This window comes from Carlito syrichta, unplaced genomic scaffold (genome assembly GCF_000164805.1).
Source record: "Carlito syrichta isolate Samal-C Ts95f unplaced genomic scaffold, Tarsius_syrichta-2.0.1 Scaffold301993, whole genome shotgun sequence".
NCBI lineage: Eukaryota > Metazoa > Chordata > Mammalia > Primates > Tarsiidae > Carlito > Carlito syrichta.
In genome coordinates, this window is record NW_007246089.1 from 363570 (window position 1) to 389882 (window position 26313).

Here is a 26313-nt window from a genome sequence, read left to right on the forward strand (position 1 = left end):
GATTGCTAAGTACAATAATTCAGTTAAATATAAATATAATATAAATTTCAGATTCCAAATTTAGAATACTCTTACAAAAAAAATATTGTTTACCTGAAATTATATTCTAACTAGGCATTCTGTGATTTTATTTGCTAAATCTGATAGTCCTATTTGGGATACTTAGTATGAGATACTTGCTAATTTGTATCTTTTTGCCACTAATCAATACACTTGTTTTGATTGTTTTCTCCTAGAGTCAAGAGAGTCTACCACTACAGTACACACACAGAAATGAGTACTTTTACAGTCGTATTTCCATTATGATTAATATCCCTCTGTTTTTAACAAATCAAATCCTTACTAGTAAAACTGTAGTTTAAGAAACATATATTCAGATAATATCAACATTTTACCCACCTGTGAGTAACATATCAGGAGGCCATATAACAAAATATTTCTTTTTTTCACTTCCTTTGCAAATTCCCTAATCCACATTAGGTTTTCCATCTTCTGACTAAGAGGTACTAGTTTAAAATCAAAAAAATGCACCTGTAAAATATAAAAAGTGATAGTTAGAATATCATTCCCTTCAACTTTCTCTTGAAAAAAAAAAATTAGAAGCCCAAAACACATATGGTTGCAATATTGCAACTATTTGTATTAACTGTCAATTTCTAGTTGTTCTTCAGGCCATAAATATTTAATAAGATCAATGAATCCTCCTTTAAAAATACCGATTCAGTAAAAACTCATTGAGAACACAATGTTGAAAAATATAAAATGCTAATATTCTATTTTAACTTATATTGGAGTCAAATGTATAAAGAATATACTTTCTTCAAATAATTCAACTTATTTCATAATTTGTAACTAAGCTAGATAAAAATATATACAGCAAGATATTTGCTAAGAAACTAGTATAAATAAAATTCAAAGGGAGTGATTATCCAATTAAATAAATTAAGTTTTTAAAAATAATCTTTCAATGTAATTATTGTCATCTTTAACAAATTATCACCTGCTTCTTAAAGAAAACCCAAAGGGCTCCTATATTGAATATTTTTAAGCAGGATTAAATAGTGTCTTTCTTGAAAATATTCAAGTGACAAATTTAAAAATTTTTTTTATTGATACACAATATTTGTATGTATCTATGAGGTACATGTGATACTTTGTTACATGTATAGAATGTGTAATGATCAAGTTAGGGTATTTAGAACATCCATCACCATGAACATTTGTCATTTCTATGAGTTGAGAACACTTCAGACCCTCTCTTCTAGCTATTTTAAAATATACAATCACTCTACTTTGCTCTCCGACATTAGAACTTATTGCTTCTCTTTACTCTTTTGCACCCATTAACCAAGCTCTACATCCCTACACACATTCTCTCTCTCTCTCTTTCTCTCCCCACCCCACACCCAGCCTCTACCTCCATGAAATCAACTTTTATGGCTCCCACATATTTGTCTTTCTGTTCTTGGCTTATTTCACATAACATATTAACCTCTACTTTCTTCCATGTTGCTACAAATGGCAGGATTTCATTCTTTTGTGGCTAAATAGTTTTCCACTCTGTATAGATATCACATGGCCTTTATCTATCCATTTTTTGATGGCCACTTAGGTTGATGCCATATTTTTGCTATTTAAATCTTTTTTTATTTAAATTTTAAAGTTCTCAGAGTGATCTTCCCTCGTTTCTTTGAACTATTGAGGTTTTACAATATTGTTTGTTTCTTATGGGACATAAAAGACCTAACTCATAACAACAGCTTTGAAAGAAACAACTGAAAATGTAAAGGCACACTCATAAATGTGTATTCTTTTGCAAATTAAGGAAAACTCCCAAGAATTACAAATTGTCTAATATGTATTTATTAACTAAAAGCATGTACCCCAGACACTCACACTCATACTAATCCTTTCCCCCTGGCTTACCCATATTGTAATACACTCCATAGAAAATACACAATAAAACATCTTATTGTGGTCATTCTGTAACACAATACAAATGGGAATGAGATTTTTTTTCCTCCATCATACTGCCTTTGCCTTTCTAGGGAAGGGTATTTATGAAACATCCATTTTTAAAGAAAGTAATGTGATGATATATAAAACATTAATTTAGCATGTATTTAATAACTATTTCTTAAAACTTTTCATCAAGCATAGTTAAGACACGGGCATATAGCAGATGACAACAATACAAGATGACAATAAAGACTTTAAAATACTCAATTCACAGGGGAACCAAAAGAGAAGACAAAGAAAGCAGAAAAGGGATAGTTTCAGATTTCTCTATTTCCGAAACAGCTAAAGAAGTGGTGAAATGACCCTGTGACCTTGGGTTCACCTTCTCCTAGGTCTGTTTCTCTGGAAATGCATAAAGGTGGAATATCAGCTGTTTTACCAGGCAATGTGGCTTATTATAAAAATGACCCCTGTCTGGCAAACCACAACTCAGCTGGAAGAACTATGAATGAACTATAATACTAGTCCTTCCTTCAGTATAGTTTAACTTGCAACCAGGTGTTGCCAGAAAGCTTGGCTCCTATTTGCAGCTTGCACCTTTTAGAAAGATGGCTTACACACCACATCCTTGATCTCCTCTCCTCACCCTTGAGCCACAAGGAGGAGCTGGGGATGGAAGCAGCTGCCACTATGCTGAAGTGGGGTGGTGAGCTGAAGAGACACGCCCATGTTCCTCCTCCTTTGTTTCTACCCTGTATTCATTTGCAAAGTTGGGCAAGTGCCACAGTCTTCTATTTTATGAGTTTGGAATATTTAGCTGAACCTAAAATCACTGTTGGTGGTCTTGCTGGCAAGAAGTAGGCTAATACCCAGACTCAAGACAATTTCAGAAGCTACAGTCCTGGTAGGACCCTGACACCAGGGGACTGGTTGAGGGTGTTTTTTCTCCTGAGTCTATGCTGCCAGGTAACCACATGCCCCTACACCAGCTGGACTATGAAACAACATTGTCATTTGGAGTTAAAAGCTTTGAAGAACTATTTAGCTTTTTGAAATGCATGATTACCTTTTATTACTTAGATATCATGAAATTCCAGTGGTCAATAGGCCCAACATAGGCTGTGTGAATGAAGTGCTTTGGAGCAGTGTCCACAACCCCCAGACCATGGATCAGTGTTGGTCCAGGACCTGTTAGGAACCCAGCTGCACAGCAGGAGGTGAGCCATGGGCAAGTAGAGCTCCATGTTCTGTCAGATCAGTCACGGCATTAGAGTCTCATAGGTGTAGGAACTCTACGGTGAACTGCATATGTGAGGGATCTGGGTTAGTGCTCCTTATGAGAATCTAATGCCTGATGATCCCCCCCACACACACCCCTGAATCCATGGTAAAACTGTCTTCCACAAAATTGGCCCCAGGTGCCAAAAAGTTTGGAGACTCCTGCTTAGAGTTTTGCAATGCACAATCTGGGCAACCTTAGCCAGCTTACTTAGATATATAGACAGACATATATTTCCTGTTCAAGTTTTCCTAAGAGTTACTGAGTTCTGATAAATCTCATACTGAAATAAAGGAGGAAGTTTCTCGAAAAAATAGTATAAGGGGCAGAATCTACATGATTGCTCTAGATTGTAATCTAGATGGGTATTTGAAATGCACAAAAATGAAAGAGTGAAGCTCTGATAACATTAATTGGAGAAGGAATGGTGCATCAGATATAACTAGGAATAAAGCTTTGCACTATGAGGTTGTCATGAAGGTTGGTACAGATGAAAGCATAACCTGCCAGGAGCTGGGGCACCTCTCAGTGCTGGAAGCATATGCTTACTTTTAATTTTCCTAAAAGAAAGTTGTAAAGGCTTCTGCTTTCAGTGCAGCAAACCAGTTGACAGTTTTTTCCGTTTCCTTCTAACCCCATTTTCTTGACAGCTCTTTCCTAGGAAACGTTGCCTATGAGTTGATGCCCCTTACACATTATATGAACCTAAGTCCCTTATTTGCCAATCACATAAAATCTAATTTTTCTTATAAAAACATGTTGTACCAAAAACATCTAAGTTGAACTGAAGGACACATCATTTCTAGAGTTCCCACAAACTCACAAGATGTCTAAACACAGTAAGATTTTTTTTTAATTTATTTTTTTACTCCAGCTATAGATCTATAAGATACAGTAAAACCCTAGTGGCTTGCTAGGCAACCAAAATTAATGGCACTTAGGAAGGAAATTAGTAGGCCTGTGCTGTTCACCAGAGTCCATGAGTTACAGAAATGGTACAGAAGAGTTGTACACATTTACAAATGTATGTACTCATCGACAAACTGACATTTCTGTGATCCTACCAAATTCAGTACTTAGATGATAGGAAAACTTTACATGAAGTAGTAAGGCACAAGAGAAAAGTTGCGAGTCCTTTTCATGAATACTTAACTAAACATTGAGGATTATGCTAGTTGAATCGATGAACTTTTAAAGAAATGCAGACATGAATCTTAACTTTATGAGATACATACTCAAGTACACTGCTCAAACATGAAGAAGTAGGTTGCATCTCAAAATTAGAATATTAGAATAGTCACCACTAATTCATCTTATGCCTTCTTTTAGATATGGCAAAAAAACATCAGAAATCTCAGGAATTAACAATTGTTTAATCATCTCAGAATTACTAATCATTTGGTAACACTAATAATCTTAGAGTTCTTTGATCCCAGGAAATTCATAACCAAATAATCAAAAGCAATATAGATACACAAAATTAACATCTTAAGCAAATTTACTCTGAATTTCTCATTAAAAATATAACATATATTAACAAATATATGAAAAAAACTGTTAATTTAAGAAAGTGTGAAAATAGTAACCATAGAGAAAAATATAGTACTAAGAAATTTTAATTACAATGCTTCTTACAACAAACTAGAGGGTCCTTGGTGTTTTATTTCGTGGCACTATTTTGGATTAAAATAAAATATCAACTTAGCATTTCATTTCTAACAGATTTTTTTTTCACAAAGTTATATCATGTAATAGAAATGACTCAATAAAATGAGTGCCCAAATACAATATAGTCTGCAACTGCACTGTACATTAGAGTAACCATTAGTTGTATACTGTTATTTACTTTTAAATTCAAATTTGTTAAAATTAAAAATAAAAACTCAGTTTCTTTTCACATTAGCTATACTTCAATTATTCATAGCCACAGGTGGATACTGACTACCATATAGATGAGAAATAAAACTTTACTAATTTTAATTTTCACATTGACAGATAAATTTTATATGTTTAATGTGTACAACATGAGGTTTTGCAGTATACATACTTTATGGAATGACAAAATCTGGTTAATTAACTTATATAGTACCTCACATAGCTACCATTTTTGTGGTGAGAATACTTTATATCTACTTAGAATTTTTAAAGAATACAGTATATTAGTTGTAGTCTCCATGTTGTACAATACATCTCTTTATTTATTCCTCATTCCAACATTTTCCCAGCCACTTTCATAAGGTAATTCTATGAAATCAACTCTCCTAGATTTCAAATGAGTGAGATCATGAGGTATTTGTCTTTGTGTGCCTGATTTATTTCACTTAACGTAATGTCCTCCATGTTCATCAGTGTTGTCACAAATGACAGGATTTCCTTTCTTTTTCATAGCTGAAGAATATTCAATTCTGTACACAAACTTCCTTGTCTTTATCCATTCATCTGTTCATGAATACTTAGATTGACTCCATATCTTGGCTATTTTTTTTTTTTTTTTTGAGTTGGAGTCTCACTCTGTCACTCAGACTGGAGTGCAGTGGCCGCTCCCGGCCACTGCTGCCTCGACCTGCTGGGCTCCAGCGATCCTTCTGCCTCAGCCTTCCGAGTAGCTGGAATTACAGGCACGCACTACCATACCTGGCTGATTTTTTGATTTATTGTAGAGATGAGGTCTCGCCAAGTTGCCCAGGCGGGTCTCGAACCCGCGGGCAATCCACTCAACCCAGCCTCCCAAAGCGCGGGATTACAGGCTGAGCCACCGAGCCTGGCTATATCTTGACTATTGTGAATAATGCTGCAATGAACATAATCCCTTTAACATCATAAAATGAGGTTGTTTTTACAGTTGTTGACTTAAAGTCTACCTTATCTCATAGGTATAGCTCTTGTTGGTTTTCATTTGCATGGAATATCTTTTTCCACCCCTTCACAATTTCAGTCTATGTGCATCCTTACAGGTGAAAATGAGTCTCTTGTAGGCAGCACATGGTTGGATCTTTTTGTTGATCTATTCGATCACTCTATATTTTGATTGGATTATTTAATATATTTACATTCCAAGTAATTATTGATAGGTAAGGACTTACAACTAACATTTTGTCAATTGTTTTCTAGTTATTTTATAGATTATTTGTTCATCTTCACTCACTGGCTTTCCTTTATGGGCAAGTAATTTTCTCTAGGAGTATATTTTGACTTTCTGCTTTTTATTTTTTGTGTATCTATTACAGGTTTTTGTTTTGTGGTTGTCTTAAGACTTACAAAAAAAATTACAACAAATTGTTTTGAGTAAATAAGAACTTTGTATTTTCTTGAAGTTTGTTGGGCTTCTTTAAAAGTTATTTTTAATTCTTTGTCAGAAAGCACACCTCATTTCTTTAGGGTCATTCACTGGTGCCTTATTTTGTCCACTTGATGATGTCATATTTCACTGATTGTTCTTGACCCTTGTGGTCATGTTTTAATGTCTATACATTTGGAGAAGTAAATACTTACTTCAGTCTTCACAGATTGGCTTTGCCTGGCATAGCCCTGTAGCTGGTGTGACACTGGCAGAAGCCTGAGGCTCACTACGTCAGGTATGGTACTGGTACTGCTGCTGAGGGCGGTTCAGAGACTGGAGTTACTGGCATCAGCCTGGTGGCAGAGTAAGCTGGAGATCAAGTTTGTCACACAAGCCTGACGTCTAGGACTGTGAGATCCCATCTGTTGCCAGGTTGGGTCTAGAGGCTTAGTCTGCAGGTTCTGGCCTGGAACATGGGGCTGTGTGTGTCTCCCTGGTTTAGGGTATTATTGCAGTGAGCTCAGTGTTAGGTCCAAAGCAAAATCCTGTGCACACACAGCTCTTTTTCTCAAGTGGACAATATATCTCACCATTCTGCATTGCCTGAGGTTGGGGACAGGTGGCATAGGTAACAGAACTATTTCTCCTACCCTCTTCAATATGTAGTTTCTTATTATTGTGCTACAACTAGGTACTGTGATCTCTTACCTGGTTTCTTTAGCTCTTGTGAAGCCATTTTCATGTGAAGATAGTTGTTCAAATCAATGTTTCTGTGAGGGTAAAATTACGAGATAACCCTAGCCTGCCATCTTGTTCCACCCATCCAGAACATTTCATCATTGCAATAAGAGTAAATGGACAGTGCATGTCTAAACAAAAGAACCTTATATAATATTGTTGCTGGCTATATACATTAAGTATTTTTAATCATTAACTTATGTGTCTGTATTGCACAGGAATTTTAATTTCTGCTTAATGTTGCCACTTACAATCCCATTGTGAAAAGTTAGATACGGAATAGCCAAAATTATATACAATCTAAGTTAAAAACAGACTGAGTTTTCCTTGTTTGTATACAAAATATATTATTGAAAATGTGAATGAACAGTGAATGGTAAAAATTAATAATTCAAAATTGAAATGAGCCCTATTTCTGTTTTTGCCCAAGTAGGAGTAATAGGAACCAAACTTACCTTTCTTCCTCACACAAAGTTAAAATAAAAAATAAGGCAAACTATATAAAATGATGGTTTCTTGATGTCATTACACATCAGACAATGAAAAAATAATCCCTGAGAAACACAAAACAAAGTGAGTCCTACATGTGACCCATCTTACTGCCCCTAAAACACTTTCAGGCCATTACATATGGGAGAATCCATGTCATCTCTCCCAACTGAGAGATGAAGAATCTAGGGAGACCAAAGTGAGTAAATTTCACAAGGCAGAGTACCAGAAAGGAGCAAGCTCTACAAAGAGAGAATTTTATAGAATATCAGAGTATGTTCCTCATATAGACAGGAGAGTACTGGACAGTACACACACATGTGAGAAAACTAGCCAAACCTGGGGAAAGAACCACTCAAAAGCACTAGAAAGAATAGTACTCAACGCACACACTGAGTTGGGAAGAGGGGTAGTAGTCATGAGACATATCTGAAAACTTCGTAATTGCTATTGTTTAAATGTTGTCACCAAATAATTCATGTTGAAACTTAATTGCCACTGTAACAATATATTTTTTTTTTTTTTTTTTTTTTTTTTTTTGAGTTGGAGTCTCACTCTGTCGCCCAGACTGGAGTGCAGTGGCCGCTTCCGGCCACCGAAGCCTCGACCTGCTGGGCTCCGGCGATCCTTCCGCCTCAGCCTTCCGAGTAGCCGGAATTACAGGCACGCGCTACCATGCCCGGCTGATTTTTTGATTTATTGTAGAGATGAGGTCTCGCTGCCCAGGCGGGTCTCGAACCCATGGGCTCAGGCAATCCACTCACCTCAGCCTCCCAAAGGCGTGGGATTACAGGCTGAGCCACCGAGCCCGGCTCACTGTAACAATATAAAGAGGTGCCTTTAAGAGGTGATTAGGTCATGAGGCCTTTGCCCTCATGAAAGCACTAATAAATTTATTGAAGGAGTGGATCCCAGATATAAAAGAGTTCTGCCTGCTTCCTTCTCTGTCACGTGTGCCTTCACCTTCTGCCCTTCCACCATGGGATGACCTTTACCAGATGCTAGCACCACGCTCTTGGACTCTCCAGTCTTCAGAATCATAAGTCAAATAAAGCTTGTCTTCATGAATTGCCAAATCTATGATACTCTGTTACAGCAGCATAAAGCAGACAAAGACAATAATTTACAAGGCACTAGGTAGAGTGCAAAAAAGAGTCTTCCCCTAGTTGTGGGAAATAATCATCTCTATACTACATATACTAATTAGTCCAGCCTAAAAAATCATAAAAACAAGACCTAAATGGATCAAACTAATTAATTGCACCCTAAAACAAAGTTTAAAAATATTGATAAGAATACAAAAATATTCAGCACTCAACATGGTAAAATTGTAACAATGTAACTCTAACAGCTAAAATACCAAACATATTTTTAAAAGCATAAATATGACCCACAATACGGAGAAAAGTAAATCAAAACCATTCCAGAACTGACACAGATATTAGAATTTAAAACAATTAGAATTTAAAACAATAAAACAGTCTGTAATCCCTCGCCTTTGGGAGGCTGAGGTGAGTGGATTTTCTGAGCCCGCAGGTTCGAGACCCGCCTGGGCAGTGAGACCTCATCTCTACAATAAATAAAAAAATCAGCCAGGCGTGGTAGCGCATGCCTGTATTTCCGGCTACTTGGAAGGCTGAGGCGGAAGGATCGCCGGAGCCCAGCAGTTTGAGGCTGCGATAGCCGGGAGCGGCCACTGCACTCCAGTCTGGGCGACAGAGTAAGACTCCAACTCAAAAAACAAGACAAAACAAAACAAAAAAACCCAATAAAACAATTATTAAAACTGTGTCTTATCTGTTCAAAAATCTATAGAAAAGACTTAAGAGGGAAGATGTAAAATAGACCTAAACCTAACATCTAGAGATGAATCTATAGCATATGATATTTAAAAAACTACTGAATATAATTAACAGAAAATTCGATATTAAAGAAAAGGTTCATGAACTTGAAGACACAGCAATAGATACTGTTTAAAATGAAACAGAGAAAAAAAGTTTAAAAAAAAGCAAAAGCAAAGAAACAGATCATCAGTGAGATATGGATCAACTTTAATCCGTCTAATGTACAGCTAACTGGTGTTCCCAATAAGTTGGGAAGGAGAAACATTCTTTAAAATGTTAACAACTATCCAAACTGAAAAAAATTAAAAATACACATATCAACACACCTTAAGCATGCACAGCCAAAGAAAAAAAAATTCCAGCAAAGGAAAGAGGAAAAACTTATGAGCCATATGAGGACATACATACATCCTTAGAATCTGACACAGAAATGACAGGCATTAGAATTTTCAAAGATATTAAAACACTTATTGTAACTGAATCCTAAATATTCAAAGATTAAATAGAAAAATAGAATATATATTTTAAAAGGACCTAAATCAAAATTCTAGAGATGAAAACTACAATGCCTAATACAAAAAAAAAAAAAAACATTTGTTTAAAATTCAAGCCTGTGCATGTCTGCACACATAAAACGGTACAATGAGACACATCATCACAGTGTGTGTGTGCTGAGCTCAATTAAGTGGCCAGCCAGAGCAAAGAAACATCTGTTTGGCACATACTTTCACCATGGTGTGAGAAAGAGTTGAGTACCAACAAATGGATGAGTGAATTACCACATTCTGTTGATATCCTGAAATATTAGTTCTTATTGTAAATAAGTTTGAAGGTAGTTCTATTATATATTTATGGCAAGAGTTATTCACTTTCAGGCTGTTGGACCTATTAACTTTTAAAAGATAGACTGCAAGAAACAAAAACCCTTTTTTCCTTATTAATTATCAGTATCTAATAGGTCGATCAATTTACTGCACAAACCAAATAAATTACAGAGTCAGAAAAGAAAAGTCCAACTATTAACCAACATTTCTAAATTTAAGCCTTTCCCTTCATCAGCCTAATATTTCTTATTAATTCAATATATAAACAAATGCACATATGAATTACAGATCAAGTTAGTGCTCATAAGTGCAATTTTTTGCTAACATAGTAGTTCTCCATTTGAAATTTATCTTGGGACAAAAAAGAAAGATGCCACCACCAAAAAATGACTGAACATCACTCCCTAAATTCAATTTTTAAAAGAAAAATGAAGTCCCATTTAGTAATAAGAAACACTTCAAAGGTAAATATTATTATTCAGGAAACATACAGAAAATAATGTAAAATCAGACTTAAGTAGTTATTTACTGACACAAAGATAATTTATAAACTAAAAACAAACATCTGTAAATTAGTCAATTAGGATTTTGAAATAAAAACAAAATACATTTTCTAAAAGCAAAATGGAAAATTAAAAAGCTGAACTAAACTAAAAAGTATATAGGATAGCATAAAATCAAGATAGCAAAACGTATAACGTTTACATTTATAAACAGCAAATAATGGTATGAAACTCAGGTAGAACTTGCAGTTTTATTCTCCTTTACAGAATGTAGCAATTACTTGAGTTGCGGTTTGTATTACTTCCTCACACCCAACCTCCTTCATTCCTACAAGTCACCACAAAGCACCTAGCTATGGCAGACAGTACTGGGAGAGGGTAGAATAGGAGACAGTGAAACTTGGAACATCAGGACATGTTCAAGTCAACAAATGTTTCTGGATGTCTACCCGTGCTGAGTTGTGAAAGAGGACTATGAGTACAAGGGTATTACAGAAGAATTCCAAGAGGAAATATTGTCACTCAAATTGTCAAGGGTAGTAAGAGTAAAACAAGCAAACAATAGATAGTGGTTCAGGTAGAAAAAATCATGCATCAAACACAGGTATGCCGGGTAACAGGGGATATGTTTAGAACTACAAGTAATTCAGAATTTCCAGAGACAGACTGCTCAGTGAGAAATGAGGGAAGCAGGATGGGAGAATTAAGCAAGAGCCTGATCAGGCCAAAGTTTTGTGATGACTAAGCTTTGTCTATCAGGAGATGAGAAGCATCTGAGAGTTGCAATAAGAAGAGTTATAAATTTCTAATCAGCAAAACCGCTGATGGTAGTTATGGAGAGATTAAAACTGAAAGGAAAGAGAGAGCAGGTGAGATGGACAGTTCTCAGAGGAAAAGAGTTTTTAAAGTGCTTGTATGCGAACATTCCTGTCAAAACTGTGAGGAATGATGAAGTTTAAGATAAAAATGTATAAATCAGTGCATGATTTCAAGTAACACTTGAAATCATGAGACCTGATGACCCAGAGAGTATACATCCATTAAAGAAATATCTATCAGGTATTTGAAGTAAAGTTATAAGTAACTATGGCCACGGGTCATTTAGGATTGAAAATCTAAACCAAAAATTTAAACCAAAAATCAGCAAACTATGGCCCATGGATCAAACCTGGCCTGCTGCCTACTTCTGTAAATAGTTTTATTGGAACACAGCCACACCCATTCTTTTTTATATTGTCTGTGGCTGCTTTGGCACTAAAAAGCAGAGTTTAGTTGTGACCGAGACTGTATAGCCCACAAAATATTTGCAATCTGGTCCTTTACAGAAAAAGTTTGCCAATTCCTGATACAAAGAAGTTATCTCAGATCCAGGCAAAGAAAGGGCTTGAGTTCTCTCTTACTAAATGAGATCATTCAAAATATAAAAACAAACAAACAAAATGAGAACATTCCACAAAATGATTTTAAATATTCTTTTCTCTTCTAACGTAGGTTTCTATTACTTAAAAAGGGCAAGCAGCCGGGCTCGGTGGCTCAGCCTGTAATCCCGCGCCTTTGGGAGGCTGAGGTGAGTGGATTGCCTGAGCCTGCGGGTTCGAGACCCGCCTGGGCAGCGAGACCTCATCTCTACAATAAATCAAAAAATCATCCGGGCGTGGTAGAGCATGCCTGTAATTCCGGCTACTTGGAAGGCTGAGGCGGAAGGATCGCCGGAGCCCAGCAGGTCGAGGCTGCGGTGGCCGGGAGCGGCCACTGCACTCCAGTCTGGGCGACAGAGTGAGACTCAAAATCAAAAAAAAAAAAAAAAAAAAAAGGGCAAGCAATGGCATTACTTGTGAATGTTATGTGGTATGGTGAAAGTTACTAGGTTTAATTTTGAACTAGGGATAATGGAATCTATGATAACCAACTTACAAGATTGCGCTGAGAATTAATGCTCTAGGATCATTTATTTTAAATGAAAAGAACAATAACTCATTATTTCAAGCATTTTCAGTATCTGTTATTTCTAACATTAACATAATTATACTAATAATTTGCATTAGCAGACCACGTTTGGTGGGAATTATAAACATAGTTGGAGTTCCATCTCATACAAATGGGAAGAGCAAGAAACAGAAAGTCTCAGTTCGATTCTCGGTGATTGGGCAGACAATTCAGACCTCAGTCATTACCATAAATACATTAACTAAGACAGTTTAAATGTATCATCCTTTCGATATATTCTAGAAATGGAAATAATACTCAGGACTCAGAGAAGGCATCTTGGGTGACTTTAACAGTCCTGTTGTCCCCAAATAAGTTTTCCATTGTTGATTCTGGGACTATTTTGACAAAACTTTCTACATCTCACCTTAGCAAGTACCAATAAATGAAGTTTCAGTATTAAGCATTTAAGTAGAATTATGTTTCAGAATTCCAAAACCTAAAATCTCTGGTGCCTGGAAAATTGAATCATACTACACTTTTCAAAAGTATCACACATAAACTGATTGCAGACAGAGCTCCAGACAAAGCATGTCTGGATCAAGAAGTGTTTTGCAATGATTCCATCATCTTTCTATACTTGCAATAAAAGAACAGCTCAGGCTGTCCAAAAAAACTGCAAAAGTAATCTATTTTTCGGTGGCTCTAGATTTTAATCCTAAGGGTACAGCACTTGGGTCTGGTAATAGTCTTACCATCTTTCTATCTGCTAATGATCCAACCAACAGACAAGGTGTTTTTCTGTTTTGTTTTTTCAGAATAGAAAGTATTTCTATAGAAAAAAATTCATAGAAAACATAATTCACTATACAGACACTATATAAGACTTGGCAAAGTCATTGAAATGAAAAAGATATATTTTTAAATTGTGCCTAATAAACTGTGCTTAATTCAAATATTAAGAAAGCCATAAAAAAAGTCTAATTTGACTTTCAGAGTAAGTTTAGGATAAGCGCACATGCCTGCGCACACACACATGAATAGAAAACTACCGAATATAAATAAAATTTTTCCAATTATACTCTGCCAACAAATTTGAAATATTCACATACCTATTCAACCGTCAAAAGCAAATCAAAAAGATTCTTCTCTAATATCTTACAACCAATCATTCAACCAATTTCATGAGACATAAAATTAGAAGTTATACTTCCTCTCGCTTATTTCATTAAGCACCAACTCTTAGTGCTCAATCTCTTAAATGCATCTCTAGTTTATTTCTGCCCATTCCCACTGAAACAACTACCTGCCCAGCCAGTTTGGGCTGCTGTAACAAATGTCATAGCATGAATGGCTTACAAACACCAGAAATTTATTTCTCACAGTTCTAGAAGCTGGATGTCTGACATCAGGGTGCCAGTCAGCATGGTCGGGTTCTGGAGAGGACCCTGTTGCAGACTGCAGACTGCTGACTCCTTGGTATGCCTTCGGGTGGTAAAAAGAGTGAACTAGTTGTCTAGCCTCCTCTTAAAATGACCTTACTTTGATGACCTAATTGCTTCCTAAAGGCTGCACCTAATACTACCATCACTTTAGGGGTTAGGAGACAACATATGAATTTTGAAGGAAAATAAACATTCAGTCCATAACAAAACCCTAGTCCTAGTCTCTATCATTATTTCTTAGACTCCTAATAAAAATAAATGTATCAGGGAATCTCTCTACTTATTTAATCCATTCTTTGTGCTGCATTCAGAACACATAAAATGCAAATGTGATCATTAGTGGGCAGTGCTGCTTTATAGAGTTCACCTTGACCTCGGACCTGCCTACTCCCTAGACCCTCTGTTTCAGATCCACTCATCAGTTCTTTCCAGTTCCTACCACTCTGTGTGCTATCCAGTCCATTTAGAAAAGACATTCCTCTTACACCTCACAGAGGAGGACTCTGCTCAGTCTTCCAACTTCTTGTCACATCCTGAAGATGACCTCTCCAGGCAAAATCACCCCTTTCTCGAGTAGACTTGACTAAAATTCTCAAACCTTGGGTTGGTAGAAGGGTAGCAGACCAGGGATTTGAGAATCCCGGCCACTAGAGCACTTCTTGGCTAACTCTGGTCATTTAATTATGCACTTGTTAAGAATCCTCATTTTAGAAAATAAAAATAGATCAATCAATTATTGCCTTACTTAACTAAGTGATATAAAACAATATAGAAAACTAGCTTATATAGAACACCTTAATCATCTAATATAAGATGCTGGTTTTTTTTTTTTTAAGGATTACCTTATCAAATAAGCTGTACATATGCCAAAATACCTGTTGCACATAGTAATCAATTAGATAATAGAGAGAATAGAATAGTTTCCTGTAAAGTGCTAACTGGATACTGTATATAAAGTAAATTTGAAATTAATTGGCAGGGAGAAACAGTGTGAGCATTAATCATTACTAAGTCATTCTCAGAAGGCAAAACCTGAGATAGACATGGAAGGATTGATTCATTGGTGGAAAAAAAATTAATTTTGCAACTGTTAGTAAATGGAGTGAAAAAAAGGAATAAGATACAAAAAAGATAAAACCTAGACTTCACCTATTAAAACCAGGTTGTAACAAGAGAAAAATAATTCAGGGACAAATACAAGAGAAAACATAAAAATATCCTGAGTCTTGTGATAAAATTAATGTATAGGAGGTCTCAAAAACAGTTTGAAATAAGAATACCATTCCACTTGATTCATATTTAACATAACTCTTATAATCTGAATTGTCCTACTAAACCTATAGTAGATTAAAAAAACATACATAGTAGACCACACAAAAGCAAAAAGACTTCACAACATGTTTTAGTACTGAAAATATTTTTAGAAACATGCCATCAAAAACAACTCACTCTCTTTACAGATAAAGATTTCAAAATAAAGTTTAAAAACATTTAGTGACTTGGACAGGTTAAGAGGCACTTGCTATTTACAGATCTACTATTTGTACCTTGAATCCAAACTCCAGTTTCAACATCCTCATCATGCCAGTTTTACAACAATAATTTATATTTCTCCATAAAACAAACCCTTTTAAATACTGATAAAGTCAGTCTTGGTATACTAGGGGGACCACTAAAAAAAGTTAAATTATTTTTTGGAGGGCAAGACCCTGGTAGTACTTGTTTCCTCCACTTGGTAAGTGTTTCAGGAACTCATTTGCATCGATGTACCATATAGCATTGTTGTGAGAGGTTGCACTTGGTTTCAGTGATTTTTTTTTTTTTAGATTCTTTGAACACATTTGCTTATGTCATGATAGGTGATTTACAAATGTACCTGCCCACAAGTGTTTAGCAGTTTTTGACCACAAATGCATGAACTCCGTGCCCCATCCTCCCTGTTCACCCAATCTCACCCTGAGCAACTTTTTTTGGTTTCCCTGGATGAAAAAAAGTCCTCAAAGGGAAACATTTTGCCAATGTGGAAGAGGTGAAACAAAAAACAGCAGAAGCACTAAAGAGTATCAAAGTTGACAAATCGAAAATTCTTTAGAGCAGTGCAAAAAGCATCTCAGTAGGTGTACTGCCTGAAACAGTATTTTGAAGGTGACTGAAATTTAAACATGTAAGAATAAATACACAATTTTTTAATGAATAAATTCTGTTTTGGGGGGGTCCCCCCTCTTATCCATATGTGTTTATATTATGTTAATTTATTAATTATACAGTATAACATGTAACTTTAAAATAATAAATTGGATTGAAAACATATTTGGTCTAAATAAATAGCATAGCATAATTAAAGCTAAAAAGCTATTTCCATTACTTAAATAAAATTCAATAGCACCAAAAAAAAAAAAAAAAATCCAGCAAGAGAAATTCTTAGGCATATTTTTGAAAAACTAAATGACCAAATCAATTGTTCAAAGTTCTTATCTGAGGCAAAAGTTAATGTGAGCTGTCTAACAAAGTCTAGTTTCATTTATTCTGCCTCCTGTGTGTTTCATGTTAAATTTGATCAACTGATTAACTAGGATAGCACTGGCAAATAAATCCACAAACAACTTTGCTCATCTGACAAAATTGAGTAAACTATGTTAAACAGAGAAATAAACAGCAATCCCAAATCCTGTGCTTGATTAAGAAAAATGTATTTACAAACCTTAGAATGAGTCCTCTGGACTGCATTCTGTGCACATATTGTGTTAGAATGCCTTTCTATTTGAAAATAAATAACCTCTATTCATTAAAGGAATGGACACTGGGAAAGTGTGCTCTACGAGAATAATTTCTTTACACATCATCAGTTACATGTCCATCACAACTAATCTTAGGGGAGTTTCTATGTCCCACAACACAAACTTTCCATTAACCATTTAGCCATAAGCAAAGATGTCCTAAAACTTATAATAACAAAGTCAATTCCTTCTATTCAATGCCTTCTCCATGAATGATTTCATCATTCTTCATCTCTGTGTTAGAAAAAAAAAATCCCTCCATGACTGCAACTGGAAAGGTTCTAAAGATAATTTTAACCAGGATTTATTTAGTGTTTTAACATTGATTTAGGCAGGAAATACCTGAGGCTTACTATATGAGCAGAAAACATATGAAAAAATTTGTAGAATTTATACAAATGATTGTATTTGTGCTGCTGAAGCAATGTACAACTGAAAGAGAAAACTTGAATGTCTTAAATGTAAACACCACAAAAATTCAATACATAAAAAAGTTATAATTTTTCTGAAAAAATAATGAAAGAATCCATAAGGATACATTAACAATAAGAGACTGCAGTAGAACAGGGATTTGGCTCTGTTCCGGAAGCCAATCACTGGCTATTACATATTTATACAAACACATATATGAGGTCCGGCAATTAAGTTCGTGAACCATCCTAGAAAACGTGCTACATACCTCATCACTGAATATCACCGTGATCACCTTCGAAGTACTTCCCTTGGGAAACTATGCACCAATGCCAGTACCTAGTTTACCTGTCAAAGCAATTTGGGGACTCTTTTTCTGGAATGTATTAATTATACAGTATAACATGTAATTTTAAAATAATAAATTGAATTGAAAACATATTTGGTCTAAATAAATAGCATAGTATAATTAAAGCTAAAAGCTATTTCCATTACTTAAATAAAATTCAATAGCACAAAAAAAAAAAAATTTAGCGAGAGAAATTCTTAGGCATATTTTTGAAAAACTAAATGACCAAATCAATTATTCAAAGTTCTTATCTGAGTCATCGTTATTTGTTGAAGACTGACAATTAAGATAGCAAACTTGCCACTGTGTGGTACCTTAGCAACACTATACAAATAACTGGATTGAAATAACCTCCCTACTCACCTGATCTGGCCCCTAGTGACTTTTTTTGTTACCCAGAGATAAAGGAAATATTGAAAGAAAGACATTTTGATGACATTCAGGACATCAAGGGTAGTAACAATGACAGCTCTGATGGCATTACAGAAAGAGTTCCAAAACTGCTTTGATGGGTGGACTTGGTGCTGGCACTGGTGCATGTCTTCCCAAAGGGAATACTTCGAAGGTGACTGTAGTGATTTTCAGTAGGGGTATGTAGCACTTTTTCAAGATGAGTTTGCAAACTTAATTGTTGAACCTTGTACACACCCACACTATCCATTTGAAAATTAGAACAATTATGGACCTGAAACGTACACTGTAAAAAGTAAACCCAATATGGAGGCAGTGAGAATTAAAATAGTTAGCTCTTTTCTTTTTTATATGAACTTGTGTCTTGAAAACACATTTTTTTTTTTTTTGGTCTAGCAATGATAGGTTTAACAAGAGAAAATGTATAGAACAAGCAGTTAAGTAAAAAAGATGACAAAGATACATGCCTGGGACCTAGCAAAAAGTTTAATAGCCTTATAGATTTTTATAACAAATTCAGTAAGGCTCAATACCCTGTGAAACCAAAATAAGCAGCCATTTGCACTTAAAAGAAGAAATCACTAAGTTTTTCCAACTGTCATTTGTTCTTTATTAGGAAGGAATATTAAATACATATATATGTATATATGTATATGTTTAATCTTTTTCCATTATTTAACACATTCATGAGAACATAAAAGTAACAAGTGTATATGACGCATTGCACACTGGATTGATTCTGTTCCTGGCTCTGCCACTGGTGAGCTGTGGAACCTTCTGGAAACAATTTACATCTCTGTGACAGTTTGGCCAGATGTGAAAGTATCAAGTGTCAATGGAGGATTTTCTTTTTAATTTGCTGACATGTTCAAATACTAAACATTTTGAAGTATTTTAAAGATCATATATTCTGATCTTTTATGCCAATATTCTATTTCCTAGTAACTAGTACTAAGTTAGGTACTTTTAAAAGCTAGTTATGCTCCTCAGAGGATTAAAATTCCACTTGGTAATTTGTTTTTTTTTTTTTTCCTGAAGTAAATTTATGGAAAGATTCCTACCTCTCATAAAGCACTAATAAAATTATTATCTACAGAGGAAGAGAAAAGTAAAGCTCTCATGTAATCTTCCAGATAGTTACAAGAAAACTATTTTACTGTGGAAAATATGATGAACTATGTTATCAAGTATAATGAAACAGTTTGCTTCATTTTTATATTTTGAACTTCCACTTAAATTTATGGAAAATTTCTTCCCACTTTTAACAAACACTTATTTGGTACCTATAATGTGAATCAGCTATGTTCATTTTAAAAAATAAGCTTTAAATAAGAATATATTATCCACTATTTCATCTGAAAGTACCAAAGGATGTTTTGTAGAAATTGTACCAAAACCAATTAAATTAGAATCCTTATTTTATTTTTTGGCTCGGGGAAGATATTCTTTGACAGTTTTACAATTGGTTTTACATAATCCTTGCAAGAAGACAGCCCTAGTTAGCTCTGAAATCTTTCTCCATCACTGGAGGAAGAAGGGGAAAAAAAACAAACAGCTCTCTGATCATCAACTTATAAGCAAGGAACTATGCCTACAATTCAGACTCTTAGCACCTATAAATCTTGTTTAATTAAGTAAAAGTCTTTTTTTTTTTTTTAAGCTGGGTGATTTCTAGATCAGAACTTTCATGAACTTATCTTTTAGTATTTCAACAAATTTCTTTTTCTAAGTATTTGTTCATCATTATTTAAATTGTAAACAAAAGATAAAATAGAGAACTGGACATGTCCCGTGTGCATAGTTCTCCAAAAAGAACTTTTCAGATAACTCTCTTTGAGAGATACAATCCGACAAAGATGGGTAGCAACACTGTACACTCTCTAATAAATTCAAAACTAGAGAACGTTATCAACAACTTCAGTCAACTCAGGATAAAAGGTTGGCTCCTTAAAAACTTGGAGGATAGACTAGACTGTATCAGAAATCACATATTAAAAAGTATTCAGACATAATTCCTACCCAATCTTTTCTTTGTTACAAAAGAAATTGCTAGTTTTTAGCATGTGTAAGATTTTTCTTGTTAAAAGATAAAGGGGTCAAACCTGTAAAATTTCTCTGTGCTGAGCAGTCTCTAAAGAAAATAATATTTTCACCTAAGCAGAAATTATTCTCCTAGTATAAAATGTGCTTGTTATCTAAGAATGTATTTCTAAAGGCTCACAAGTTATAAGATCACACAGGATAACAAACATCATCCTAACACACACACACACAAATTCATTAAGAACAGAACAGACAAAATGACCCACCCAACTTTCTGAGCCTACTTTTCCACTGACATCCACTTTGACCCAAGTAGGCAATATTACCATCAGTCTCTACCGGATAGTGGAAATTTGTAAAATTCTGATAATTCAATATAATTTCAATGAACCAAAGTTACATCTACTAAAACAAAAGGATTTTAATTAAAGTAGATGAAAGTAATATCAGTAGACTCCTTAAATCATGCTAAATACCACAGAAATGAGAAATTTGCAAAATTAGACTACTTACAACATATAAAAAGAAAATAAATAAGAATAATGAACAAATAGATGGTCCAAAAAGTATTTTTAGTATCAAAGGATTAAAAGGATACTTTTAGAAAATTAAAATACCCAAAAAATAACCACTGGAAGTATGTCACAACATACTATAATATCCACAAGACTATGCAAGAAAAAAAAGCTTAATTTTGCAAATATAGCCTAACGGCCTTTTTTTTTTTCAGCAAAAGACAAAATTACTTTAAGTAAGTACCTTAGCTCTTTTTATGACAAAGCTCCAAGTTCTTTTTCTACTCTTCATGATGAACTTCTGTTCATTAAGTAGACCTTAAAGTAGTAACCACCCACTTGTGCTAGATCATCCTAGATAAAAAGGAATCTCTTATATATTAAATATCGTCTAGCCCATTTCACTTTTCACAAAAACTAGGGAGATGTTGATCTTCGAGCAGTCAAGACATCTGCAAAACCTAAAATGGAATCTAATTTTGCTGAACCCTTATGTACCAAGAACCAAGCATCACTGACTGTTCACTCAGTGTTTAGTTTCCTCCAATTTATTTATTATCCAGATACATGTCATTTCTGAATTTATATTGAATGACAGATACCAGGGCATTCCAACATATTTTTCAATATCTACTCAAGAATATAAGAGACAATGTAGGCGTCATCAGTACTATAGCGTGACACAAATCTTTACCACTTGGAATCTAACCCAATGTTGTTTTTGCCAAATGCCCAGCTAAACTGCCATTCATTCTCATCTTCCTTTAAATATTCATCCTTATAGAGTGAAAAGTGACATTGTAGATGACAATCTTAACTACATAGTCACTCAGTTGAAAACCTCACAAACATCTAACAAACACAATTTTATTTTGGTTCTGGCATATTCCTGCTAAGCCTTCTGCTCTTCAGATAGACTGAAATTGGAAGTTGGTTCTCTTGCATAAGAAAAAGGACCATTGTACTACATCTCAGCACAAAACAGGCCTTTAAACATTCACAATACGCGCATTCAGTATCTATCGAATCACATAACTCAAAAATAAAAATGGACATATCTTTCTATAACTTTGATGTCATTTTGAAATATATTTCCTGATGAATAAAACCTACTTGTTTAGAGAAGCAAATGTCCAAACTCCTCTGTGGCCATTCTTCTCACAATTTCAAAGTGCTTAACAAAAACCTTATTAAAAAAAAACAACTCCCCTGTCGTAGGGTCCTTTCTTTGTTTGTTTGTTTTATCTTCTAGCAAAGTTAATTCAGACAGAAACAGACTGTAACATAGCTATTAAATTTAAGCTTTTATTTTACAACAATCATACTGGGGGATATTTTAATGATTCTGTACAATTTTCATTACCGGAAAAACTGAAACAATGCTTTGGTCATTTTCAGTGCAAGTCGAATCAGAAGAAAAAAGGAGGAAGCCTAATCACTCCATTTCACAATCATTTATAGGATAGTTCAAAAACCCGGAGCCCACTCACATGCAGCTGCATTCAAGAGGGCAGTATTTTTTACCACACACTTTCTAGTGATTTGCTCTATCCTAGGGATACAGATTCTAAACATGATCTAGTAACACATTTTCCTGTTAAGGTAATAATACTCTTAATATCACCATACTGTCTACCCACACAATGGGAAAATAGTAAGTACAAGCATATCTCGGAGATATTGGGGGTTTGGTTCTACTCTGCCATGATAAAGCAAATATCGCAATAAAGTTAGTCACACAATGTTTTGGTTTTTCAAGGTGTTTAAAAGTAACGCTTACACTACATTGTAGTATATTAAGTTTACAATAGCATTATGTCTACCATACAATGTACATACCTTCATTCAAAAATACTTTATTGCTAAAAATTGCTAACACTCATCTGAGCCTTCAGAGAATCGTAATCTTTTTGCTTGTGAAGAAACTTGCATCGGTGTCAATGGCTGCTGAGGGCTGAGATGGCTGTGGCAATTTCTTAAAACAATAAAATTTGCCACACCAATCGACTCTTCCTTTCACAAAAGATTTCTCCATAGCACATAATGTCATTTGATGCTATTTGACTCACAGTAGAACTTTTGTCAAAACTAGTGTCAATCCTCTCCAACCCTGCTGCTGCTTTATCAACTAAGTTTATGTACTATTCTAAATCTTTTGTTGCCATTTCAACAATGTTCATAGCATTGTCATTGGGAGGAGATCCTATCTCAAGAAACCACTCTTTTTGCTTATCCAAGTAACATCCCATCCACTCAAGTTTTGTCTCGAGTTTGTGGCAATTCAATATCTATTGAATCACATAACTCAAAAATAAAAATGGACTTATTTTTCTATAACTTTGATGTTATTTTGAAATATATCTAGACTCTGCTTCTAAATCTAGTTCTCCTGCTATTTCTACAATAGCAGTGACTTTCTCTTCTGAAGTCTTGATCCCCTCAAAGTCATCCATGAGGGTTTGGAATCAACTTCTTCTAAACTCCTGTTAATACTGACATTTTGACCTCCTCCCACAAACCACGAATGTTCTTAATGGCAGTTAGAATGGTGCCAGAGGTTTCAGTTTACCTTGCCCAGATCCATCACAGGAATCACCATCAATGGTAGCAACAGCCTTATGCAATGCATTTCTTCAATCATAAGACATGAAAGTCAGCCGGGCTCGGTGGCTCAGCCTGTAATCCCGCACTTTGGGAGGCCGAGGTGAGTGAATTGCCTGAGCCCATGGGTTCGAGACCTGCCTGGGCAACTTGGCGAGACCTCATCTCTACAATAAATCAAAAAAATTAGCCGGCTGTGGTAGTATGCGCCTGTAGTTCCAGCTATTTGGAAGGCTGAGGCAGAAGGATCACTGGAGCCCAGCAGGTTGAGGCTGCAGTGGCCGGGAGCGTGCCACTGCACTCCAGTCTGGGTGACAGAGTGAGACTCCAACTCAAAAACAAAAAAAACAAAAAAACATGAGTGTCAAAATTACTCCTAGATCCATGGAATAGAACATCCATGGAATAGATGTTAACAAGCATGAAGACAATATTAATATCTTTGTACATAATCCATTAGTGCTCTTGAATGACCACATGCATTGTCAATGAGCAACCATATTTTGAAAGAAATCTCTTTCTGAGCAGCTGGCCTCAAAAGTAAGCTTAAAAATGTTCAATAAACCATACCATAAGCAAATGTGCTGTCACCCAGGCTTTGTTGTTCCATTTATAGAGCATAGACATAATATTTAGCGTAATACAAGGGTCCTAGGATTTGGGGAATGGTAAACGAGCACTGACTTTCACTTAAAGTCACCAGCTACATCAGCTCCTAACAAGACAGTCAGTCTGTTCTTTGAAGCCAAACATTGATTTGTCCTCTTTAGCTATGAAAACTATTTTATCTACATTTAAAATCTGTGGTTGAGTGAAGCTGCCTTCATCAAATAACTTAGCCAGATCTTCTGGTTAACTTGCTGCAGCTTCCACATCATCACTTGCTGCTTCGCTTTGCCTTTTTCTATTATGAAGATGACAAGTTTTAAACATCATGAACCAGGCCAGGCATGGTGGCTCACGCCTATAATCCCAACATTTTGGGAGGTCGAGGAGAGAGGACTGCCTGAGTTCATGGATCGGAGACCAGCCTGGGCAACTTGGCGAGACCTTATCTCTACAATAAATCATAGAAGTCAACAGAAAACTAAATTCAAATATTTATGGAAGCAATAGAAAGTCCTGGGGTTGAGGTACAACAGTAGCAGTGAATAGAAGAACTAACAGTTTAAAAATTGAGTGTGTGTGTTTATGCATTTGGTGGAGATAGGCAGGGAGAGATAGGTAAAAGGAACATTTAAAGATAGCACAGATGTCAACCTGGGTGCCCATATAGTCACAGCTAAATTGCCATTAACAGAAGTCAGCTATGGAGAATGTGCTTTTGTGATAGATCTGATAAGGTAAATTCAAGAAATTAAATGCTACAAAAGAAGTACCTAACAAATGCTGGAAAACCTTGCATGCCTGCCAAGGGCTCAGAACTGTGCTAGAAACTATACTTTACATTTGTTCATTTTAATCCTTATAAGTTAAGAAGTAGGGTTATCAGTCTCATGACTACACTGATGAAAACCAACCTCGGACAAGTGAAGAAACTCCACCAAGGAACCCAAATATTTGAGTTCAAAGCCCTTGATCTTTTCACTACACTGTATTGCCACTTCAGCATATCTGAGAACATGAAATGAATGAGATTTCTAATCAGGCAAATGTAGAGAGAGGAACAGAGGGTCAAACACAGACCTCTGAACTTACTTTTATCCTACAGAGCCTGAGCGCCTTCCAGCATTGGATACATTCCATAATGTTCCTAAAAAGCTCAACGAAAGCTTTTGCTGTGAAAATCAGTCACAGGTGGACGTTGGGTTTCCCCAACCAGCTGTACCCATAAAAATTATCTATAGGGCATATAACCAAATAAACAGGCAAGTGATTTAATTAAACCTCCCATATTTGCTCAATTGTTCCTACTTGCATTACTCAGTCAAGAGTTATTTGCAGTGTAAATTATCTTTATTCTGTATTACTAGCCTTACCTAACAGGAATTAAATTCCTACACTATGGGATGGGTCTGAGCTTTAGGAACTTGACAATTGCTAAGCACTTTAGAGAAGTTAATGTTTGGAAGACTTCACACAGCAAAATGCTACCAACTGCTAATCCAGCTCCTCAGCCAGTTTGGCTGGCTCAGCTTCTGGTCTTGTTCCTTCCTAGCTTTGCTTTCTGATATACCCCTCTGCCATACAGCTTAATAGGCTCATCAAGTAAATTCTCTACTAAACCTATATTTTTAAACTTCCATGTCAGAGTCTTTCCAAAATACTCATGGGGCATCCCTCTAGAAATTCTCTTTCATCTGTTGTTTGTTCTACTTTTACCTTCCATGGAACAGAAAGAATGAAACAATCCAAGAATACATTTTCTTCCCTTGGATGTTTTCTCTCACATTTTTTAACATCTAGATTTCTTCTCTAAATACTTTACAATTTTAAAGAAGGAAAAAAATGAAATCTGTTGCTATGCTGAAAAAGTGTTCCAAACCTGTCAGTTCAACCAAATGGTTGCAGTAATCAAGTCATTCAGTCATAGAAGTCACAGCAAGAGCGTAAGTAGAGGGATTCATAAAGAAGAGTTTCTTCTTTTGAGTTTGGGTCGATGCTCTCAATTGGATGAAAGTGTACTAAACAGAAACACGAAGTTACAAGAAAGAAAGCACAAATTTGAGAAAAGTCTGCATTAATTCACTTACTGAAACAACAACAACAGGATATAAAATGGAAAGATTGCTCTCTTCAAGCAAACTCAGTAACTTCTGGGTTTCTTGAAAATCGGAGGACATAACCTGAAAGACCAGGAAAATAAAAGGAAGTGAAAGGAAGCTCTTAAGTGATTTAAAAGTTATTTCAAGGGAAAAAATTGAGAGATTTTACATAACAATCACAATATGTATCAAGCTTAATATATAAACAATTTTA

The 26313-nt window shown here is 35.3% G+C and overlaps 1 protein-coding gene across 2 annotated transcripts in view; it reads right to left on the reverse strand.

Moving 5' to 3' along the window:
* Positions 1-26313, reverse strand: part of ISPD (isoprenoid synthase domain containing) — a 307704-nt gene that overhangs the window by 124410 nt on the left and 156981 nt on the right. For both annotated transcript variants that reach the window (XM_021711282.1, XM_008055868.1), the window contains 2 exons: positions 26088-26180; positions 400-531 (listed from right to left, as the gene is read on the reverse strand). In XM_021711282.1, the coding sequence (XP_021566957.1) occupies positions 400-531; positions 26088-26180 (225 nt within the window). The remainder of the gene's footprint in view (positions 1-399; positions 532-26087; positions 26181-26313) is intronic.